At 39.3% G+C, this 23,209-nt stretch overlaps 2 protein-coding genes across 3 annotated transcripts; one reads left to right on the top strand and one right to left on the bottom strand.

Annotated features, from left to right (window-relative positions):
* The first annotated feature begins 11,626 nt into the window (after positions 1 to 11,626).
* gtf2f1 (general transcription factor IIF, polypeptide 1) lies at positions 11,627 to 19,313 on the top strand. 2 transcript variants are annotated; one of them, XM_061701234.1, is made up of 14 exons: positions 11,627 to 11,645; positions 13,048 to 13,089; positions 13,268 to 13,314; positions 14,278 to 14,350; positions 14,520 to 14,713; positions 14,810 to 14,980; positions 15,461 to 15,663; positions 15,768 to 15,915; positions 17,404 to 17,459; positions 17,541 to 17,672; positions 17,921 to 17,991; positions 18,165 to 18,306; positions 18,411 to 18,549; positions 18,678 to 19,313. In XM_061701234.1, exons 2-14 carry the CDS (start codon positions 13,078 to 13,080, stop codon positions 18,880 to 18,882), a joined length of 1,593 nt encoding a protein of 530 aa, XP_061557218.1. In that variant the 5' UTR covers positions 11,627 to 11,645; positions 13,048 to 13,077; the 3' UTR covers positions 18,883 to 19,313. The 2 variants fall into 2 exon arrangements, with proteins under 2 accessions (XP_061557218.1, XP_061557217.1); XM_061701233.1 differs by lacking the exon at positions 11,627 to 11,645 and adding an exon at positions 11,646 to 11,765.
* Positions 18,878 to 22,361, bottom strand: alkbh7 (alkB homolog 7). The gene is made up of 4 exons (XM_061701235.1): positions 21,997 to 22,361; positions 20,457 to 20,630; positions 20,233 to 20,357; positions 18,878 to 20,142 (listed from the first exon to the last, which is right to left on the bottom strand). Exons 1-4 carry the CDS (start codon positions 22,282 to 22,284, stop codon positions 20,022 to 20,024), a joined length of 708 nt encoding a protein of 235 aa, XP_061557219.1. The 5' UTR covers positions 22,285 to 22,361; the 3' UTR covers positions 18,878 to 20,021.
* Between the last annotated feature and the right edge of the window lie 848 nt (positions 22,362 to 23,209).

Genomic DNA, 23,209 nt, shown 5'->3' with positions numbered 1-23,209 from the left:
CTAGGTGCAGTGGTAATAAAAGCTCATAAATGATAAACACACCTTCATCATTTTGTTAGCATGTACAGTATATTCGCTGGACAGCACATTATGGACATTTCCACAATCCAATGAGATAGATAGAATACTAGTACAGTGTGAAAAATGATACCCTGTCAAAGACGATGATGCTGTAATTGACAATCAATACTGAGGTGAGCTGAACTATTATGCTGCGTGACGGGAGCAATGTGTTACAGGTGAGTAAAACTAGCAGAGTTATGGTTTTGGTTTTAAGGACTACTGAAGGGAACATGGGAATCACAAACTGTCAATAAATCAGACCAGATTTCGTTTTTCAGCTCTTTTCTGACATCTAACGGTAACCACTGCAAATTACATCAAGTTGGTATTTTTGGTGAGCTCCTGTGTCAAAGGATTTCTTTAAAACCAGCTTGTTTTTACTTAAGACACATTTTTAACATGCGTCTGTGAGAATGTTCTTGAAGCCTGCTAAATGTTACTAAAATGTATCATATGACTGAGAAGCTAGTGGGAATATCTTCTCAAAGCATGGTTGACACATTAGTCACAAAAAGTTAGGGATATTCAGCTACCGGATTAAATTCCAGGAAGAACCTATAACAGTAGTACTTAATCTTTCTGCACGATACTTCTACACGATACTTCAAAAAAATATTTAGCTTTCCAAGTGGCCAACATTAAAACAGTCAAAAAAACAAAAACAAGAAAAAAACAACAACAAAAACAGAAGCTAAGGTTTTAGTGCTAAAAAGTCAATTTACTGTACTTAAAAAAAATTAAAAAAAATACTGTAGGCTAGGCTAGGCTTTATTGATTTTTAAAACGGTTTAAATAAGATGTCTCATAACTACAAGATTCATTCTTCGTTATGTTTGATTGTATTCATGTTTTAAAAGTTCTCAATTTTAAATATATTTAATTAAATGAGTCTTTTGTGTACCACTAGAGCGAGTCCCTATACCACTCGGGTACTTGTACCACACTTGCACTCTAACCTTTACAGGTGGATTTAATTTGACCTCAAAACCTTTGTTGTGTTCTACTCTTCAATGTTTCAATACTTTTTGTACAACTTGCTGTTCTCCAACAAGGAGCTCAACAGCTAAATCCACAACTAGGGTTTACCTCTGAGTACATACTGTTTGAAGCCTCGTTGTGGGAAAGTAGTTGATCAATTGTTAGGTGTCGTTTCGGTATCATAAAGTCAAAATGTGAACAGCATGACAAAGAGGACTTTCACCAATTCTAACCAAAAAAAATAATAATAATGTTTTGATCCATTCACGGACTGTTGTGAATTTCGCCGTTCAGCTCCTTGTGCAAAAAAAAGTACGAAAATATTAAACACTTAGGACATGTGCGTCAAAGGTTTAGAGATCAAATTAAGTTCACCTGTAAAGGTTATAAAACATTTTAGGTTGCTTCTGAAAGTTCACACCAAAAGCCCAATTTTTATGAGCAGTTTAACTATACCGGGCACCACTCATTCAATGTATATATTTCATTCAATTGTTATACGTAGTATTTCCATGCATACATTGTTATTAGACTACACTGCATTTGTTCTTTAGTGTAAGAGCAGTGCCTTTCCCGTTATGATATTATGCATCTTGTATAGTTAAGTGTGCTATTGCTTCATATTACTTTGTATAATGTGCTATAAAACCTAGTGGTTATAAACTGCTTTTCTTTGTTCTGCAACAAGCGATCCCTTATTAATTTTAAATTTGATTATCCACAAAAATTAAATAGCTAATCACTATGGTTACTGCTTCAGCACAGCACAACTGGTATTACTTTGGCAGCTCTGTGATTGGCCCATATAAAATTATTTTTTTTTTAAATAAACCTCAATCCCTCAATCAAACAAACCTCACAGAAAAACACACATACTGTATGTGGATACTGACAAATTATCATACATAAGAAAGTAGCAACATGCTGTCGCAGAGTCAGGAAGTGTTTAATTAATGAGTGATTATACTGTGCAACTGGATCACATCATGCAAATTCAATCTTGAGTCGTAAATCTTTGATAATGCATAAATGGTTAATATTCCCAGTCATTTTTTTAGGCAGATTATGCTTGACCACTTAATAACATGTTGTGTCAAATGAATAACTGCTATCACCCACCGACCGGTGCAATGAGCTAATTAAAATCACTTTATTTATCTTATTCTGTCAAAGAGGCAATTAGCAACAGGACTCAACAATATAAATTCCTCATTGAAATGTTAAACTGTTCCAGCAAAATCTATGTTTTTGTTTTGTTTTGTTTTGTTTTGTTTTGTTTCGTTTCAGGAGTAAGTAAATTGTAAATAAGTACTGATTCAGGTGTCTTCCAATATTGATGTAATGCATATTGGTCAAATATCTCAAAATAATTGAGTTGGAGAATTACCCAATAACTATCTTCAGGATGGGTAATTACCACCACATCTCTATGAATTCCATGTGTGCATGTAATACAATTTGTGTATTATTCCCCAAAATGAATTATACATTTTTATATTTTTACCAGCGGCACAGTGGACGACTGGTTAGAGCATCAGCCTCATAGTTCTGAGGACCCGGGTTCAATCCCCGTCCCCGCCTGTGTGGAGTTTGCATGTTCTCCCCGTGCCTGCGTGGGTTTTCTCCGGGCACTCCGGTTTCCTCCCACATCCCAAAAACATGCATAAATTGGAGACTCTAAATTGCCCGTAGGTGTGACTGTGAGTACAAATGGTTGTCTGTGTGTATGTGCCCTGCGATTGGCTGGCAACCAGTTCAGGGTGTACCCCGCCTCCTGCCCGATGACAGCTGGGATAGGCTCCAGCACGCCCGCGACCCTAGTGAGGAGAAGCGGCTCAGAAAATGGATGGATGGATTATTAGACCACGCTTGTTTCTTCAGTCTCTTGTTCATTTATGGTACGTACAACTACGCACCTGCACTTGGTACGTACAACTAAAAGTATATTTGTTTGCCAAATATAATGATGACAACAAAAATAGCTCATAAGAGTTTAATTTTTTTAGGTAAAACAATATATCATACAAACAGACTCACCAAGGAGAAGCGTTAAGGCGCGGCAGTTCATGACAAGAAAACACACCTGTAAAAACCTCTGCAAGAGCAAGAGAGATTTGCAAAGCAGCCAACAGCTGTTTTCTCAAGGTCAAGACTCGATGCAAAAAAAACAATGCAAATGTATTTGGCTGTAATTCAAGTCAGTGAAGTTAGAGGCAAGACATGAAGAGTGGGATTGTGTGATATTTTAACCTGATTTTTGTTTACATGGTGGCATGGTAGTTGAGTGGTTGGTACATCCGCCTCACAGTTCTGAGGTTGGCAGTTTGAATCTGGGCTGCGGCCTTCATGTGTAGCATTTGCATGTTCTCCCTGTGCTTGTGTGGGTTTTCTCCAGATACTCTGCCTTCCTCCCAAATACTGAAAACAGGCATGTTGGGTTCACCAAAGATTCTAAATTGTCAAACGAGGGGAAGTCTGATATTATTATTAGTGATTTTGTATGCATATCTCTAGTTAAAATATCAATAATTTATTATTCATGGATTTTACAAACTGTGCACATGTAAGCAAAAAAAGAACAAAAATGCATTTTCAAACAATTTTTAAAAGTTACCTCAGTTGGTTTTGGTTAGCGCTATTAATATACAGAAGGACTTTTTCTCACCTAACGATGACTCATTCCTGCTGATGCTAATGATATAAGGGCTCTGATGTTTGACAAAGAATATGATGTCATTTATGACTAATTAAGTATTACGAAACTGAGAGGATTGTGTAATTCCCTGTCTTGGACTGCATTAGGGATCCCAGGCACATTTTTAAGATTGCCGTATCCACTGTGGCATTGCATTTAGGTAAACGCCCTTCTATGGCCAATAAACACATCAATGGCCATGATTTACAGAGATGGTTCAAAAGAACGCAACTCCTGTACATGTGGAGGCATATGACAGCAAACGGATGACATTCTTTGAAAGGTGATAAAATTATATAAGTTTTGTCTTGCAGTTCTCGAGATGAGGGCTCGGATATTTCCGGTGCTCATAAGTGGTTCTGGAAAGCCTCTTGATATGAATGACCCAAAATGAGACTTGGACTCATAAGTGTTCTTCCAAGTCAGATCAACTTGTAAGATGATTGAAAAATCAAAATTGATCACTGTGTTTAACTTGTTTAACGGACGAGTCAACCAAGTCGATCCTGCAGCCTCCAACATTAAGAATGAAAGTATCTCATGGTGAACCCGACTCTTGGGCTGTCAAAAGGTATATTCAACAGAATCAATCAGTTTTAGTTGTCTGAGGAAAATAAAATGACTTAAACTGTGAAACCAACCAATAAATGTATCTGTTTCTCGAAGACAAAAGAACACAAGTCCAAAAAATGAAAACCAGAGGTAACTATACTGTGTTTATTTATGCAATGCCAAATATGCATATTGCATGCCAATATTACAAAAACACAACTCTTTCTTCATTTTCTCTTGTTGGTTAGCAGTTGTAACTGCTCGGAATGTGAAGGTGCTGCAGGTAAACAGCACAAGTTTAAGAAGTTACGCTGGTGGGTGTGGTGCAGGGTATGTTGGACAAAAAGCAAATCACATTTACTCAAGGACTGGGTTTTTTGTCACATTGTACCATTCAATGATCTAATCGTTATTTCTTTATTCCAACAGAGCTGCAGTGTCTTTCCTGAAAAGCAAAGCCCTCAACAGCAGAGGTGCACCTCCTCTCACCAGGACATGGTGGAAGTGTGTGAAAGCCTCCCAGTGAAAAAGGAAAGAATGCAGGCGTCTTTTCAAGAATACAACAAAACCACAAGTACCACAAAAGAGACTATGGGTCTAAAAAACGCAGATTGGCACCAAAAACAGAATAAAGCCATTGTCCAAAACCTCAGCAGTGAAAAAAACAACAATCTTGGGTGAGTCAATCACTTTTCTAGTGATTAGAAGATGCTACTCCTACTTTAAGGGTTAATTTTCAAAATAAAGGAGGTGGATGATTCATGCAAATTCATCCATTTTTTTATACCGCTCATTATTTTAAGGCTTGGAAGAGTTGGGAGCATGACCGATGCCATCTGATTCACAGTGAAAGTCTTGATTGATTGCTAGTCAATTGCAGAGGATTGTGACCAAGAATTGAGCCAGTGCAAGCTGCGGTAAAATCAGCTATGTGAACCGCTACACTATAGCAACAGTCCGTATTCAATGTGTTCATTCGGTGAAAAAGCAAAAAAAAAACTTGAGTTCCAGAACATTTTAATGTATAGCATGCATTATAATTCGCCACCAGCTATTTTGACATCACCAACTCACTGTCAAATAAAATAAAATGATACAGTTCTATAGTATTATATGGGAGCCTACTACAGTTGACTTTCTTCCTTGGACTTGCTATCACTTGCATTACTCATCACCCTCTCCTTCCGATTACAAAGATGCTCTGAATAAGCAATTTAATTGGCTGAGGAAGGAGGAGTCAGAATTCAATGCAACTTGATGCATTTCCAGTGACATCCATTTATTTAGGTCACAACCAGAAAAAGATGATGAAAAACTGTTCTGGTTGAAATAACACTATCATAAATCTCGCAAAAGTGCAGTTTAAATTACAACCGTACAAGGTCTGAGTTCATTGGCCTATAGAAAGGGATTTGGACATGGAGTCCACCTTTTGAGGATCTCTGATTTAGAAAAAAGGCATGTACCTGGGAAGGTAACAAACATTCAACTCCAATTATGGGCCAATCACAAACAATAAAAAGTACAAAAGATGTGTTGGAGATTGACTTCTGATCAAAATGTTGCCCTGACAGCATCTACACCAATCTCTTCGAAGGCCAGCATTATTTACTAGCTGGCAGTTGCCTCAGTTTTTGGCATAACTATTCCACTAAAGGCACTGGGGAAAACATTCATGAATAGTTTTCCTCTTCAACAGGGATATCGTCCAGGATGATCTCGCTCCCGCTAGCAATCAGAAGTCACGGTGGTGGAAGTGGCGCAAGGTAAGTTTGACACAAAGTGCAGGACTTGATATATATTTGTATTAGGTGTAAGCTGTAGTAGGTCTATATTGTAATTAAATTAATAGGGCACCAACCACCAGGCTGAATGCTGAGTAATCGAGAGTGCTCTTTGTTGTCTATCCATCCATTTTCTGAGCCGCTTATCCTCACAAGGGTCGCGGGAGTGCCAGAGCCTACCCCAGCTATCATCGGGCAGGAGGCGGGGTACACCCTGAACTGGTTGCCAGCCAATTGCAGGGCACACATAAACAAACAACCATTCGCACTCACATTCACACCTATGGGCAATTTAGAGTCTCCAATGCATGCATGTTTTTGGGATGTGGAAGGAAACCGGAGTGCCCGGAGAAAACCCACGCAGGCACAGGGAGAACATGCAAACTCCACACAGGCGTTGAACCCCAGTCCTCAGAACTGTGAGGCAGATGCAGATCTAATGGCAATGTATTTAACCACATGCAATACATTATATATATTTTTAAAAAAAAGTAATGCATCCATTCATTTTCTGTACTGCGTATCCAGTATGGAATTTTGGGGGCCTCGAGCCTATCCCAGCAGATATCAGAGAAAAGTAGATTACATTCTGGACTAGTCACCAACTAATCACAGGGCATATGTGTACGATAGGTCGCCCGAGGCGAATTGAAAATTTTCAATTGCAAACATTTTGCCAAATGGTTCTCTGTACTGTGTGCATTTCTATTTCTGTCCTAAAATGAGTTTTGTTACAATGTCTGTTTTTGCTATGGAATGAAAGTTACTCCAACTACTGGTGACTAACGCCTTGTATTATAACATACTTGGCCAATAAAGATGATTTTGATTGAATATCAAACTGCAGGCTCATATTATCTGCTGGATCTTGGGTTAGGAGATGATAATGTGAGCCTGCCCCTAATGTAGATTTCTCAGTGAGTGTGAGAGTAGCTTTGCATGACCTAATCAGGGCTTTATGTTTTGTGACAGAGATGTCAAGTGGCACCAAATCCAAAGGAACAGTGCCATCGAAAGCAGAGCCTCATGTCTTCTCACCACGACAAGCTGGTGGTGTTGGGAGGCCTTGAGGAGAGGAAGACAAGTTGGAAGAAGAGGAAGAAAAAATACAATCAAACCATAAAGGCCACATCCATCATGTCAACCCTCAGATTTCAGCAGTTCAAATATCTTGGGTGAGTCCATCTACATGTCCATACCAGAGTCGTTTGTCCAAGGTTTTTTTTTTAATGCTCAGTGGAGTGCACTAAAGAACATCCCTTTTTCATCACCCAGTTTGTATGTTTTTTTTATGTAATCCAAACCTGTCATCTTTGGTAGTGGTTCACATGGCTGACTTCTATGCCGCTGGGATGGGATGAAGTCACACTCAATGACCCATTACTGTCAGGTCATCAGTTAAGGGTCTAGCTTAAGTCAGCTGCAATAGGCTGATGGATGCAAGAATAATGTTCACCAGTAGTGGTTTATGCATCCCAAGAAATTAATTGGAAAAAGTTTTTGAGTTTTATGATTGTTTAAATTTTGCCTTTCTTGTTCATCAGGCTTCCCAATCCAGCACAGATCTGCTACATGAATGCCAGCCTGCAGAGTCTTCTGACTCTGGAGGATTTTGTTCAAGGAATCAACTGTCAGAAGTCAGTCTGGAGTTCAAGTCCTGAGGCTGCGCTAATAAGGTAAGGTATAAAAAGACGTAGTGTAGATCTGATTGCTAATGGCACTATTTCAACTCACGTAACTTTGTTTTTCCCTCTCCAGATCATTTATGAAAATCAGTGAATGTCACAGTTCGAGTAATATCCAACATAAAATCTACTGCCTTTATTCATTCAAGGACACTGTCTCCGTTTTGGCGCCAGAGTTTCAGGATCTCTTCCAGAAAGTAAAGATGTTTATGATTAGATATTTTATTTTTGTATTAAATTATTTTTTTTTTTAGATATTTGTGTGTGTGTGTGTGTGTGTGTGTGTGTTTACAGGACGCCCACGAGTTCCTGACTTCTGTACTTGATCAAATAAGAAATCTGAAGCCAGCACAACAGAAGGTGGCTGCCAGGATAGGAAAAGCCTACAACTGTCCTGTGGAGGAGCACTTTGTTTTCAAGATGCAGAACATCAGGGTGTGCTTGAGGTACAACTACACAAATAATTATATGATCATCAGCCAAACACGAGAAACAGTCTTTAGATGCATTTCCTAACCAATTTACCAATCAAGTGTTGGTCTCGACCACTTGTCATCCACTGAATTTAAATCTTCCAAGGACATCTTGGTCAATTCTGTTTTCAACTTTACTCGTGCAGAAAGCAGGACCCATACAGTCAGGCTTGGATGAAAGAACTTGACTGTCCTGCAACACTGTCATACACCTTTTGGGTGACCTGTAACTGAGATTTCAAACCAATAAACTCTCCCGCCTTAATGATCTGTACCTCCTAATCCTTAGGTGTAAAATTAAATTTACTAGAGAAGAGGAATTTACAAACCTGTCCCTTGACCTGATACCTGGTTGTGGAACAGTAGAGGAAATGCTTCAAAATTACCTGAAGGTAACGAAGACAAAGCACAAGATATTCAATAACTTGTTGATTGCCATCCAACTCCAAAAAGGGAGTGAAAGAAGGCTGTTCTCTGACTTTTGTGCAGAAGACACAGGTAGAGTTTCAATGTGAGTGTGGTTCCAACGCATCATGGCAGAAAGTTTCCTTTATTAACCTACCAAAGTAAGTCACATTTTATCCACCCCTAGAAAGACATTTGATCTGAAACTGCCTGAAGCTACGAAATCCTTGTGAATTCTGTAATGTAGAAGATAGTAAACACTATCTAAACCAACCCCAAATTCTTTTTTTTTTTACCCCTATCTATAGAGTGCTGGTGTTGCACCTGAAGCGATTTGTGTTTTTTTCAATGTTTGGGTCAATGAAGGTCCGACGGCCTGTTTGCCTTTCTAAGGACTTGATGCTCCCATCAAAACAGGTAAAGTGAGATAAAAACAACAACAACCTCAAAGCAACCAGTGACAGATAAACTATATATGCCGATTGTTGGTTCTATACAGGGTGGGGCCTGCTACAGTTTGGTGAGCATCATCAATCATAATGGCTTTACAACAAGCAGTGGTAAGAATCCATTCTGATCTAATTGTAATTTAAAATTGTTTTTTTTATCTTTAACTACTCTGGAGAAGTTATCGTTTATTGTTGTTTGTTTGAGCACAACATAACACTACCAAAATCAACAAACTTTGCGGCACGAAGATCCACATTTAATTTTTGTGGGACTCTTGATGCAGATCAAGGCTTTCCACGATAGAATAATACATTTATCGACCTGTGCCTTTCACACAGATGCCAACAAAGTAAGATATTGCCTTGAGCATGGTGACTCAGCTTCCCGCAGTCAGATAATTGGATGTGTGGCCATGTCATCACCAGCGTTTGTGGAGAGCTATATTTGATGGACAGGGAAATTTACTTTCAGCAACAGGTGCAGAAATAGTGAGTGCCAGGTATTAAACTTCACACCCTGGTCGCAACTTTCTGCCCGTGACGCCTGTGCATGTGGTACCTGGGCCTTCAGTAGAGACACCTGAATTAATCCACCTCATAATATCACCACTATTATGTTGCAATAGAAACCATCAATCCCATAAAAAAATGCAATATAAGAGCAGGCAGCTGTGCCACATATCTGGAGAAGTTAAGAATCAATAATGTACTGTGTATCGTACTCACCAGAGATGCAGATTATTAAGTGCATTAATGTGTGCATCTCGCTATCGAGGTGTTCTGCCATTCAAAGTTGGCTGTAACAAGTTTTGCTCAGACTAACCAGTCAGAGGATGGAATAATACTGAAGTCCTCCAAGGCCAGCGCTCTAGCCTCGTGAGGATAAATTTGAGATCTGATTGGTTAAAGAAAGATTCCCATTGCTAATATAGTTGAAGTTATATCGGGCATCACAACCAATTCTGAAGGCCCTGGGCAAATTAGATTGACATGGAATCGCACTATGTAGAGGCTGAAATGTCATCAAAATGCACATACAGTGAACCCCCCTCAACCGCAGGGTTACGTTCCAGGCCTTGCTGGCTCTGACCTGCAACACCTCCCCGTTCTTTGTCTGTACCTTTCACACGGTGACACTGGAGAAAAAACAGCTTATATTGGTAGTGGGAACGGGGCTAATGTTCCATTTCTTTTTTAGGACACTATATCAGCGATGGAGTGGATCCAGCTGTGAAAGAGGAGGACCCGACTGATCGCTGGTTTACCTACAATGACCTGGATGTCCAAGAAACAAGTTGTGCCTCTGTGTGCGAGAAGCGACAAACTACTGCCTATGTCCTTTTTTACAGAAGGCATGACTAGAGGGTCCTGCAACACAACACCAGGGTGGTGACAGGTACTCTTCTCCTCTCTTACCCCAAAGGCCAGCGACAAGTAGCCACAGATCCGATGAGATGGCTGCAATGTCTGTGTCCATTTCTTGTAAGTGAGCACAAGGGTGCGACAACCGTTTGGCACCTGGGCCTTCAATGGGTACTTACGCAACCCACCTCTTAAGTTATAGAAACCATCAGTACTATACAACAACACAACATACAGTTACAGCACACATTTGTGCCAATACATCTGTAGCTGAACAAAATAAATCTAATCACATGACAAAATGTAGAACATTTATCATTCTCACTAGAAATGAAGATTATTATTGAATGTGTTAATGTTTGCAGGTCGCTACAGATGTGTTTTACTAGTTTAAGTTGGCGGTAACAAATTTTTAAAATTGGCTGTAGCGAAGTTTACACTCACCAACCAATCTGAGGATGGAAAAAATGCGGACATCGTTGAGGCCAGTTTAGCTCTGGCTGGCTCACAAGGAATGTTTACAGTCATTCAATCTCAAATCTTTCACAAACATGTCAGAGAGATTACTGTTGTTGTTGTTGTTGTTGTTTTTTAACCATTTCCTACTTTAGTGCTGAAATAAAACTAAATGTGTCAACAAAATGAGAATAACAATAGTTACAAATTGCTTACTAATTTCTGACAAGTAACATACACGTCGGAAATGTAGGACTCGTTAAATATCGGCTAGTATGGCAGCTGACTCCCATCTTACTAACCGCTATCTACCTTGAGGTTAATGTTAGTCAAAGTCAGTGCAGTTTTAGCTAAAGTAAGGCAGGTGTAAGCTATTCCAAGTCATCAAGTGAAACAGTCTTGGTTTTATTTCCATTTATCTTCACAAACAGTTATGCAGTGAGAGATATTTGACTCGTGTCGGGATTGTAGTTGTATATGTCATCCTATTTTTTTCCACTGCATCCAATGAATGTTTCTCTGTTAATTATTAAACCCTAATTTTAGCACATCTAAGCAGATTTGCAGAAACTAAGCAGAAACGAACACGAGTCTACTAGTGTTTCCGTTTTGAGTTTATCCCTAAAAAAAAAGTGTAACTCCAACAAGGCCAATATACCGATCACGTGATCGACAACTAGGGAACCTTTGTCTTTTCTTGTTTCCTACCCACAGGATACACCGACGGACCCAAGACTGCGCCGGTAAATTGCTATCGTACAAACAAACGCATCTTTTGATTATGCATTTTGAATATCTAATTCTATATATATATAATATCTTTAAAATATAATTTCCCTTCCCCGTTTCCTCTTAAGCATAACGTAAGTTTGCACATTTGGTTAATAATGTTGATAAAATGGCTTTAAACATCCACGGTAATGTTGCAGTTTATTTATGATCAGTATCGTGTGTGGATTGTGCAAACACTACCGCCCAGTGAACGATATCATAACTTCTGAAACGTGGGAAATTGGCTACCCCTTATTTATGTTGTTTGGACAAAAAAGAAAACAAAAATTATATATGGAAATTCCAAAGGGTTGGCTTTTTTGCAGTGGTCCACAACTAAGCCAAGCAATCACGTGAATGTATTTATTGAACGGTTGTCGGGTGCCACACTACACTGCTAAACTCTTTACTGTTCAAGTTAAAGCAGGAAATCGTGTTGTGTCGTTAAGATGCTATTCGTGTACATATGGTCTGTTTTAATCACTAACCTTATAACACAAATTATTCAAGATTAACAAAAAACATGTTGACAATAGTTTTTAAAATTTATTTATTTAAAGTGTGCTTACATTATCAGCACCAACCGCTAACCTAGCAGTTCCTTGTTGTGACTCAACTCTCTTTCAGGATAAATCCCACTCTTCCTCCGTGTAGGAAATAAGATTGTTGCTTAAATTCTATTGAGCCAAGCCACCCATTTTACATTACAAAAATCTCACCGCACACGAGCAAACAAAAAGCATGAATAATGAAGTAATGATGACCTCGTCTCAATTTACTCAAGCTTGACTTACTCAGTGTGAAATCTGATCCTGTTTAATTAAACACAAAGCTGATACACATGCAGGAAGCTTTGACTTTGATTTATTTTATTGTTTGATTGGCAACAGGTGGATGCACAGGTTTATTGTACCTTCTGCCATCTAGTGGAAGAGCATTTAATTTCTCTGCCTGTCACTATATGTGGCTGGCATAGTTAAACGGACTAAAATATATTTGCAATTAATAAATAATAATCTCTGGACAAATGAAGTGAAAATTGATCATCTCTCATGGCACAACATGGCACCCTGTTTGTCATGTATCAAATAAGACCGCAGCTTTCCAAATACATTTTTTATTTTAACTACATAACAACCTCACAAGGGCCGGTTAGAAATTATAAGATAGCACAGTTGTGCTTCTGTGGAGCACATCTGCTTCAAACTCAAACATTATGGGATTTCTTTTTATTCTTATTACAGAAAACGTTTGAGTGACTTTAAGACCTAAGACATTTATTATTTCCATACATACAACACTCAAACCTAAACAATTAAAAAGTCATTAACCATGGGTGTATTATTAACCATATTTCTACTTTTCTTTTTAAAGTGTACCTTGAGGTTGGAGTCGAGAGAACAAATGGCATCACTGGTAAGTAATGGTTTATGGCTTGGCTACACATTTCTCACTTGTAACTGTGCAATTTGTGGGACTTTTATTCGGACATTTCTTCTATGTTCATTATGTTAACATATATTTAATAAGCTGCTGTCTTAGGAGAGGAAGAACGATGGAACATTGTAAGAGAAACTGCTTGTTTGTGTTGCAGGCAAGCAGCAGTTCATCAGGCACTGAATACACTGTGAGAGTCCCTAAGTGAGTAACATATATACATATTGTTATTATCTTGTAGATGCTCTGTTTGAAGTCTAATAAAACTTAAATTTTATAGATTTGATCCGATCACATGATCAGAAATCAGGGCAGATCGTGTAATTTTAAGATAATCGGTATCCGGTGAGAAAATGTATTTTATTTCCCATACATTTAAAGTACAGTAAAGTAGTAAAGTACAATGATATTCCTTAGGCCGGCAGAAAAAAAGTGAGATAACCAACTAATCGGTTGATTAATTTAAAAAACATATAGTGAATAAAATAACTTATTTTTTGGTCCCTTAACACAACAACAAAGATATTAATTACAAGCAGAACATTTGGCTCTTTTACAATACTTTGTCCTTTAGAATTCGTTTAAATTTATAACAGAGGAATTTTCAAGTTAAAAAAAAAAAGCATTAACTAATGATTTTATCTTAAGCTCTTGGCCCTAAATGTATGTAATATAAGCCACATAATGAATGAAGGCAAAAAAAATATGCATGGTGATGCATGGATTTCTTCTACACCATTGTCCTCTTTTGCCATGAAGTGATGACTTGAAAATCACTCTTTATTCAAGCTCCAACATTTTAAGACTAGTTGCACAGCACTTATTTGTTCAAACATGAACCAAAAAAAAGGAGACCACACAATACGTGCTATTGCGGTGTGAGTTGATTGACAAAAGAAAAGAGGAGCTATGTCAGATGTGTCCATCAGGCATGCTCATTAAGCGGCACCATTTACGAAGGGGCTGCCCTATGACGTTGCGTCCAGGCGACACACTCTAGGCTCTAGTTTTACTTCTACAACATTGCACTGTGGCAAATTGATCCATTGACTGATAATGGTTAAACCACCAAGTTTTGTTTGATATCTGAGAATTCTGTTTGAACACCTTGCGTTATGTGATTGAATGAATGTTTTAAAATGTATGGTAATATTTTTCCACCCCTAGAAATACTAGTAAGAAATACAACATAATGGCTTTTAACGCTGGAGATAAAGTCAACTGTTCAGCATGGACACAGGTAAGTTTAATAATTGTTTATCTACATGAATGCAGTTTATCAATGATTAATAGAATGTTGGTCTTAGTGGTTAGTACTGAAAAAAATTGTTGTGTGATAGTTCCATAATATGAAGAGAATCCGAACAAACTAAACGTTTTTTAATATGACATATCTGAATATCCCTCAGGCTCGCATGGAGAGGGATATGAGTGCTCGGAAGATATATGGTGAAGAAGAGACAGCGGAGGGTGCAGCTGGCAGCGAGTTTGGCAAAAAGCAGCGTGAGGAGGCTCGACGGAAGAGGTTTGGCATTGTGACGCGCGAGTTCAAAGTCGAGGACCAGCCTTGGATTCTTAAAGTCAACGGCAAGGCTGGCAAAAGGTGTGATACAAAACACTAAATCCTTTTACCTTTCCCTATAACTTATAATAACCATAGCTATAACTAAACTACCCTCTCACTGTCTTTCTATATAAGGTTCAAAGGTCTGAAGAAGGGGGGCGTCACAGAGAATGCATCCTACTACATCTTTACCCAGTGTCCAGATGGCGCTTTTGAAGCCTTCCCTGTTCACGGCTGGTACAACTTTACTCCGGTAGCGAAACACAGAACTCTCACTGCGGAGGAGGCTGAAGAGGAGTGGGGCAGGTGAGACAACGGAACAGTCACAAAGTGTGAGAAGACCATGCGGTAATGCTCCTGACTCAATAGATTTTTGTCCATGTTATTGATTGGAAGGGGAGACAAAAACAGATACTAAATTTTATTAAAATTAACTTTCATTCTCATGACGCAAAAGGAGTCTATACGTTGTTTGCACAACAGACACTTCATTAGGTACCGGTGCTCAATCTAAATCCAATGGCTGTGTCATAAATTCTACCTGTACAAAGATAATCCTCACTCTTGATGGACATTGTGTCGGTTATTTTTTTTTATTGTTGCAATGGTATAGAACAGCACAGTGTTCATTATTTGGACCCAAAATTATAAATATTTAATTTATGCCAGTTGTATGGAGCTGGGAAAGCATGAAAATGTCTTGCTCTCACTATGCAAATGTGCATAATAATCAGAATGATGTGTATAGTGCCGTTCAGTTTTTTTTTCTTCCATTTCAATACATAGGAGAAACAAGGTCGTAAATCACTTTAGCATCATGCTTCAGAGACGCCTACGCGAGCAAACGCAGGGTGACGAGGAAGAGGATGAGAGTGAGAAATCAGCAAAGAAGAAGAAGGGCGGCGGTCGAGGGGGTGACCTCCGCATCCACGATCTGGAAGATGACTTTGAGATGAGCAGTGATGACAGTGACAACAGTATGGGTGAAGGTGAGAACACTCAAAGATGGCTGGTTAAACACTGCACCTTGTTTGTGGAAAAGATACAGTATGTCCGCGCAATTCAGCCGTGATGACACTTTGTGTGTTTTTAGATGGAGAAGGCAAGACAAAAGCAAAGAATGAAACGGGCAAAGGAAAATCAAAGAAGAAGAAGAAGAGCAATGACAAAGATGCTTTGGAAGACAGCGATGATGGTGACTACGAGGGTCTCGAGGTGGATTACATGTCAGATGAAAGCAGGTCAGATCCATAGTGTTGATTAAATTAGATTTTTCTTTTTTTTTTTTTAGACTATTCGTCTTTAAAAAATATATATATTAAATTTCAGCAACATTCTTGGGATGTCTGGTGTGAATAGCTCTCTTGAGGCTCATGCTGTTTATATATATTACCTTGTATAAAGGTGGAAAAGCTTACAAAGTATCTCTAAAAGTCTGGCTCTTCATCAGTCCACGGTTAGACAAGTTGTCTGTAAATGCAAAAAGCTTAGCACTGCTGCTTCTCTTCCAAGGAGTGGCTGTCCTGTGAAGATGACTGCAAGAGCACAGCGCAGAATGCTCAATGAGGTCAAAGAGAACCCTAGAGTGTTAGCTGAAAACTTACGGAAATCATTGGGACAGGCCAACATCTTTGTTGACAAATCTACCATACGCAAAACATTAAAGAAGAATGGGGTTGATGGGAGAATAGCATTGAGGAAGTATTGCTGTGTAAAAGAACATTGCTGCATGTTTGAAGTTAGTTAATGAGCACTTCGAGGTTCCACAGCACTACTGGGAAAATATTCTGTGGACAGATGAAACTCCATGTGTGGAGGAAAAATGGCACAGCACACCAACATTAAAACCTTATCCCAACTGTGAAGCATGGTGGAGGGAGCATCATGGTATGGGTATGCATTGCTACCTCACAACCTGGACAGCTTGCTGTCATCAACGTAAAAATGAATTTACACGTTTATCAAGATATTTTTCAGAAAAACTTGGTCTTCTGTCCAAGGGGTTCTCAAAGAGAATGGGTGTTGCAACATGACAATGATTCAAAACACAGAAGCAAATCAACAACAGAATGGCTTCAGAAGACAAAAATACATGTTTGGGAGTGGCCCAGGCGAAGTCCTGACCTCAACCTGATTGAGATGCTGTGACATGACCTCAAGAGAGGATTCACACGAGACATCCCAGGAAAATTGTTGAACGGCAACACTTGCAGATCAGTAAAGAGGAATGGTCCAAAATTCATCCTCATTGTTGTGCACATCTGATCTGCAACTACAGGAAACATTTGGTAGAAGTTATTGCTGCCAAAGGAGGGTCAACCAGTCATGTTATGCTCTATAAAAATATGGAAAAACTATAATTGTGTGGTATTCGTTTAAGGACTCTTTATGCTTGTGATTCAGATGATCACACTACATTTGATGACCGATTTATGCAGAAATGTAATAAATTCCAAAAGCTTCACATACTTTTTCCGCCAACCGTAGTTAGTTTTCAAATCAAGTAGTCAGGAAAGTAACACATTTTTCAAGGTGACTGCGGCAGCACTGTTCTCCCCCTGAAGTGTGTATGTACTACGAAGGCGTGTAAATGACAGATTTAAGAGGACGGGAGAGTCCGCACAGCCAGAAAAGCGCGTACTGTCGCTGCGTGGCTTTTTTACCTAAGCACATGGGCGAATATGGCCATTAGATTTTAATAAATCAATCACTTTGTCTTTCATGAGCAGTTCAGATGAAGAGCCTGAAAAAGGAAGGCCCAGCAAAGGAGAAGACCTCCCTAAAGGTCAAACAATTATATTATGATGGTCAAATATTTAAAAGTTATTCAGTTCATGTGACATGCTGAAATGTTTTTACTTTACAGGGATCGATGAGGCCTCGGAAAGCGAGGAAGAGAGCGAAGAGGAGAAACAGAACGAGGAGGACGCAAAGGAGGAGGAAGAGGAGGAGGAAGGAAAGAAAACACCAGCACAGACTGAAAAGAAGAAGAAAAAAGGTACAGACTTCACAGTGACAAAGTCATACAAATTTCCAAAAAGATGTTGCTAAACTAAGAAAAATACTATAAACACCTTTCAGTGTTGCTACTATAACCATATGTTCAAATAAATACCTCTGACTATAATCAAAATTATTAGCTTAGTAAGAGTAAACTTGCAACACATATTGGATCCCATTTGAGTGTTGTTTTTGTATGTCTACTAAAAACATGCCGAATGTGAAGTGTATATTCAAATGTTTCAGACAGCAGCGGCGAATCAGACAGCTCAGACGACAGTGACATTGAGGGAGAAACGGCGTCTGCTTTGTTCATGGTGGTTAGTGTGTGTGTGGATGAATAAGTGAATATTCTCGCTTCAAAATGTCGATTGTTGTGTCAGTGGGATTAAATGTGACAAATCTGACAGTAAATATATTCACAATATTTGCATTTGATAATTTTTAATTTTTTTTTAAACATCCATCTTCTTGTGCTTCTGGTTTATAGAAGAAGCGCACTCCTCCAAAACGTGGCGGTGGGCGCGGCTCTGCCGGAAGTTCCAAAACTGGCAGCCGGCCGGGGACGCCATCCATAGACTCTGCCACCACCTCCAACACACTCCGTGCTGCAGCCAGCAAACTAGAGCAAGGTGCATGCATGTACATTATTGACTCCGAGCATGACCTACTGTATGTTGTGATGTGTTGCTATGGCATAGAAATGCATTTGCAATTTCAATGCACTTTCCAACAGGTAAAAGACAGGCGCAAGGTCCAGGTACTGACTCGCCAGCTGCCAAAAGGCTTAAGATGGACCCCAGCAGTCAGAGTCCTGCTCCCTCTGGAAAGAGCACACCTCACTCCCCATCGGGAAAATCTACTCCCAGCTCCAGGTACTATGTTATCATGCATCCATTTACACCTCTCTATGCTGTTAGTTCATCTTGCAATGACAATAATGTAAATGAAATAGGGTTGGGAGTTGGCTTGAACTGTTCTTTTTGGTCCCTCTATCCCACAGTGATGTGCAGCTAACAGAAGAAGCGGTTCGCCGCTACCTGATCCGGAAACCGATGACCACCAAAGACCTGCTGAAGAAATTCCAAACGAAGCGCACAGGCCTGAGCAGCGAGCAGACTGTTAACGTGCTGGCGCAGATTCTGAAACGCCTTAATCCAGAGCGCAAAAACGTCAACGACAAAATGCATTTTTATCTCACGGAATAACATCAATACAAGCAATATGAGGACAAGCACTGCAGAAAATGAATGGCTTGAATAAACAGGACCTTAGGGTATGGAGGGAAGTGAAGGGATCATTTTATGGTGTTTTGTTATTTTTGTGATGTGACATCTCATCTGGAGTTTAACTGCTCCCCTCATGAATAATTGGTGGGTGACATTTTTTCCCCCAAACTCTTAACTTAATTTTTTATTTTGCAACAGAAATCATGTTGAAAAAAGTAAGCTGAAGTATTTCAGTGGTGTTGAATTACTTTTTTTTAGGATAGGGGCATCTCCTTGATGATGTTGAACATATGTTGACCTGCAAGATAAAGTTAATATTAAACTAAATGCATTAGCTTACAGTTTTCCCATTGTTGTCATCTTTGTGCAGTAAAACTGGCAAAAAAAAATCAGACGCAGGATATGGATGACCAAACGGTACACCTTTGCTGGTTTTAGGAGCTCATGCAAATATGAAATCAAATATCTCATTGAATGCTTGGTAGACAAGTACAAATTTAACAGAAACACCAAAATATATGCAAACGTTGAATCTGAGTAACTAGTTTTTAATTCTTACATAACCATGAATGATGCACAGATTGTGAAAAGCAGATGAAAGCTGTCTCTTCGATAAACTGTAGTGATACGATCCAAAGGTAATGAGCTGCTTCCACCTACTGGTCATCAAGAATTATTCATGGTCATGAATTATGAAATTAACTTAATACTAAGGATATAAAAGCTTTTTTTTTTTTTAATTGTGAAGACTAAACGTTCTTTTTTGTGAACCATTTACAACACTCCACCCAGCCTTATTGTCAAAGATTTAATACGATTGTCAATAAGCCAACAAATTGAATTTTTGTAAGGGACAATACCTCACAGAGGACTGCATTTTAGAGAAACGTTGAGAGATATTTCAATTTGCATGTCAAGGAGCCTGTTATTATAGTTCATCAAAATATGGATTCTGGGCATACTGTACACATTTTCCATCAAATACAAGTCTTACACACTTCATTCTACTACTGCTATTGATATAAACAGTGAGGATAGTAAACTCAAGCAATAAAGGCCATTTACATTGTCCTTGGGGCTCAGGGAGAATTCATATCCCAGCTGTGGTGAAGTGCATATTAAGCCGGAAGATTCCGACATATAACAGAGATACGTCGCTGTCGAGGCACTTTTTGTCCATTAAACAAAGACTCCTTGTCTTTTAAGATCTCATGAGTGAAGTTGTATCTGGCCTGTTCTCTGTAATGTGAGAGGGGAAAGACATTAGTGCCAAAGTGAACTATAGCGATAGCTACTCCAACTCCAAGTATGATAATATCTGTACTGAACCTTAGAATGTAGAGGGAGCGTCTGGGCAGCAGCAGATCTAGCCACTCACTGGGAGCATCTACTTTGACTAAACGCATGACACTATCTGAGAGAAGACTCAACCCTGTGATGGTGCTGCCACAAAACTGTAAAAAACAAACAAATTACACAAGTGCACAGTCGCTATCATAGATTGTCCTGTACATCTACAATTGTCTTTATGAATCTTAATGAATGTCATTGACCTTGACACTATCAATGTGAGGTTTGATGTAGCCGGTCTTGTCCAGATCTAGGACATGGACAGGCCCAAGAAGTGAGCTTCCAGAAGCAAATGCTACTGATCGGACGCGGGCTAAGATGGTCTGGCAAGCTGCCCCCCACGTAACACGTTCGGTTTCTCTGTATCCATGAATAGCCTGTATGGGAGGAGGTGAGGACAGAAAGCATTTCCATTGAAAAAAAACACATGCACTAGTATCTGGTAGCATGGAACATTAAAGGATATCTGGCTTAAATAATTAATTATAGAATCACTGCCCTACATTCACAACTTAACTTTTAATATTTGTTTCATTAAGTTGTATTAGTTTATTCACAACAGTATTCTGTTCATTTGATAGCATTTCTCTTGGCTGCACTGCTTCCAGTACATGTATGTTGGATTTTTTTGGGTCCAGTGAGTGTTCAGCCTCTACATGTTGCCATGCCAATCCAATCTGACCAGAGCCTTCAGAATCAGAAGTAATGGCTGTGAATTAATAAGATTTTAAATTTGCCTCAGATGGGCGGCACGGTGGACGACTGGTTATAACGTCAGCCTCACAGTTCTGTGGACCCGGGTTCAATCCCCGGCCCCGCCTGTGTGGAGTTTGCAAGTTCTCCCCGTGCCTGCGTGGGTTTTCTCCGGGCACTCCGGTTTCCTCCCACATCCCAAAAACATGCATTAATTGGTGACTCTAAATTGCCCGTAGGTGTGACTGTGAGTGCGAATGGTTGTTTGTTTGTATGTGCCCTGCGATTGGCTGGCAACCAGTTCAGGGTGTACCCCGCCTCCTGCCCGATGACAGCTGGGATAGGCTCCAGCACGCCCGCGACCCTAGTGAGGAGAAGCGGCTCAGAAAATGGATGGATGGATGGATTTGCCTCAGATGGAAAACTAGTTAACTAACAATAAATTGGTTGGCCACAGCAAGAAAAACTTTGACTAGCTAAACACATCTATCGTGATCTGCAAACATTAATCAGCATCTCTGGTGGTGATGTATTTATGTTATGCTTTTGTCTGATTCTGAATTGATGATGTACAGTTGTGTTCTGTTATATTTTTATTTGTTGTATAGCATTGATAATTTTTATGAACGTGAGCTGATAGTGTTGGTACAGTACTGTGGTTTTAAGAAGAGTTGACTAAAGTCCCCACCGAAGGCTCTGGCACCAAATGCAAAGCCTGTCACTGTGTGTATATGTCCTCATGTGTATGTTAGAAAGTGCATATAATTCAGAGAGAAAGACATCATTTTATGACCTCTGTGTGAATACGGACAAATCCAAATTCCAGATCCATCAAGGCTATATTCTTACTATTAGTCAACCATAACAAATCGACAATTTTCTTGAAAAAACACGAGGTTTAGGTTGTGAGAGCAGTCAAAATTGTTTCGTGTTCCTTTAAGTAATTGAGGGTCAAAATCCCCTGTGCTGAGTGTACTATTGGTAGTGTTAGTACACTTAGTGTAACTCCATTGTCAGTTAAATTGAATGACTGTATTAAATGGGACTTACGTCATCCCAGTGATCAAATTCGTAACGTTTCTTCTTCAAACCGGGTTCCAGTTCCCGCAGAAGGGCACCCTCCTCCTCCTCGGTGATGAAGGCCGTCCTCACCTCCACCTGTGTCCCGAGTCTCCGCACCAAAGCCCGGCGTGACCCGACAATCACCAGCGGCCCGTCGCCTTCAGCTTTCAGTCCGCTGTCTGCCAAAGAGCTCAGGTCACGACCGGGACATTTGTAAAAAGATGGATTATGAACACTTTTCGCCACATTCAGTAAGAGTTTCATATTCTTGTCCATAATACTAATAATATCGTCACTGTTAAGTAATAGTGTTTTGATTCTTCGACTCAGCTAACTGCGTAGGACGCCATATTTAAAACGTGATGCATTATGGGTAGCGTAGTCAAAGGGGAAAATGCTTGTTTTAACGTGATGCTACAGTTCTTCAATATGACCACTTGAGGTCAGTAAAAATTGGGATCTCCAGTTTTTATTTTTTATTATAATTTTTTTTAATCCTTACTGTACCTTTCTAAATTGTATGACACCAAAGAGAAGAGATGTGCCGATACACCATCAATCCACGCTAACACCACAAAAAGGAACATAAATCCATAGCACTATTGTCTTTGTAAGGGTTTATTTTTTCGTGGGTGGACCTTAATAACTTTTTATTTTTTTGTCCATAAAATACACCATCCCAGGAAGGCATCAGGCGTGTGTAGGATAGCATGACAAATCTCCTATGGTGCAATTATGGGTGCGGGTGTGGTAAGCTTGTTAGATAAACTGATGACTTCATCTTCACAAAAGATTTGCCAAGAAAAAAAAAACAGACAAAAAATATGACCTACTTAAAGCTCAGCATATGTAACCTTTTCCCTGTCGCTGTCTTGTTTCAGCAAAACCAGACATGGTCGTATGCAGAGATTGTTGATAATAATAGACAGCATACCTGTTGTATCAAATAATGTATAAAAAAATAATTTGGTGGTACATCTAATCTGCATTGAAATATTTAGGGATTGAGACATGAATGGATTGGAATAATTTTGCTTATATAGGTTCCTTTCCCCTCCCCCCACTTTTACAATCTTTCCCCCCCCCCCCATTTTCTATGTTTATTACATGCATATAGTTGAACCGTTTTGTCTCACGCATACAATAAGGAATCAGTTACTTCTTTAAAAAGAAGTAGCACCCAATGCCTTGCTCAACGTCG

This window comes from Phycodurus eques, chromosome 16 (assembly GCF_024500275.1).
Source record: "Phycodurus eques isolate BA_2022a chromosome 16, UOR_Pequ_1.1, whole genome shotgun sequence".
NCBI lineage: Eukaryota > Metazoa > Chordata > Actinopteri > Syngnathiformes > Syngnathidae > Phycodurus > Phycodurus eques.
This window is presented reverse-complemented; position numbering and strand designations above follow the sequence as displayed.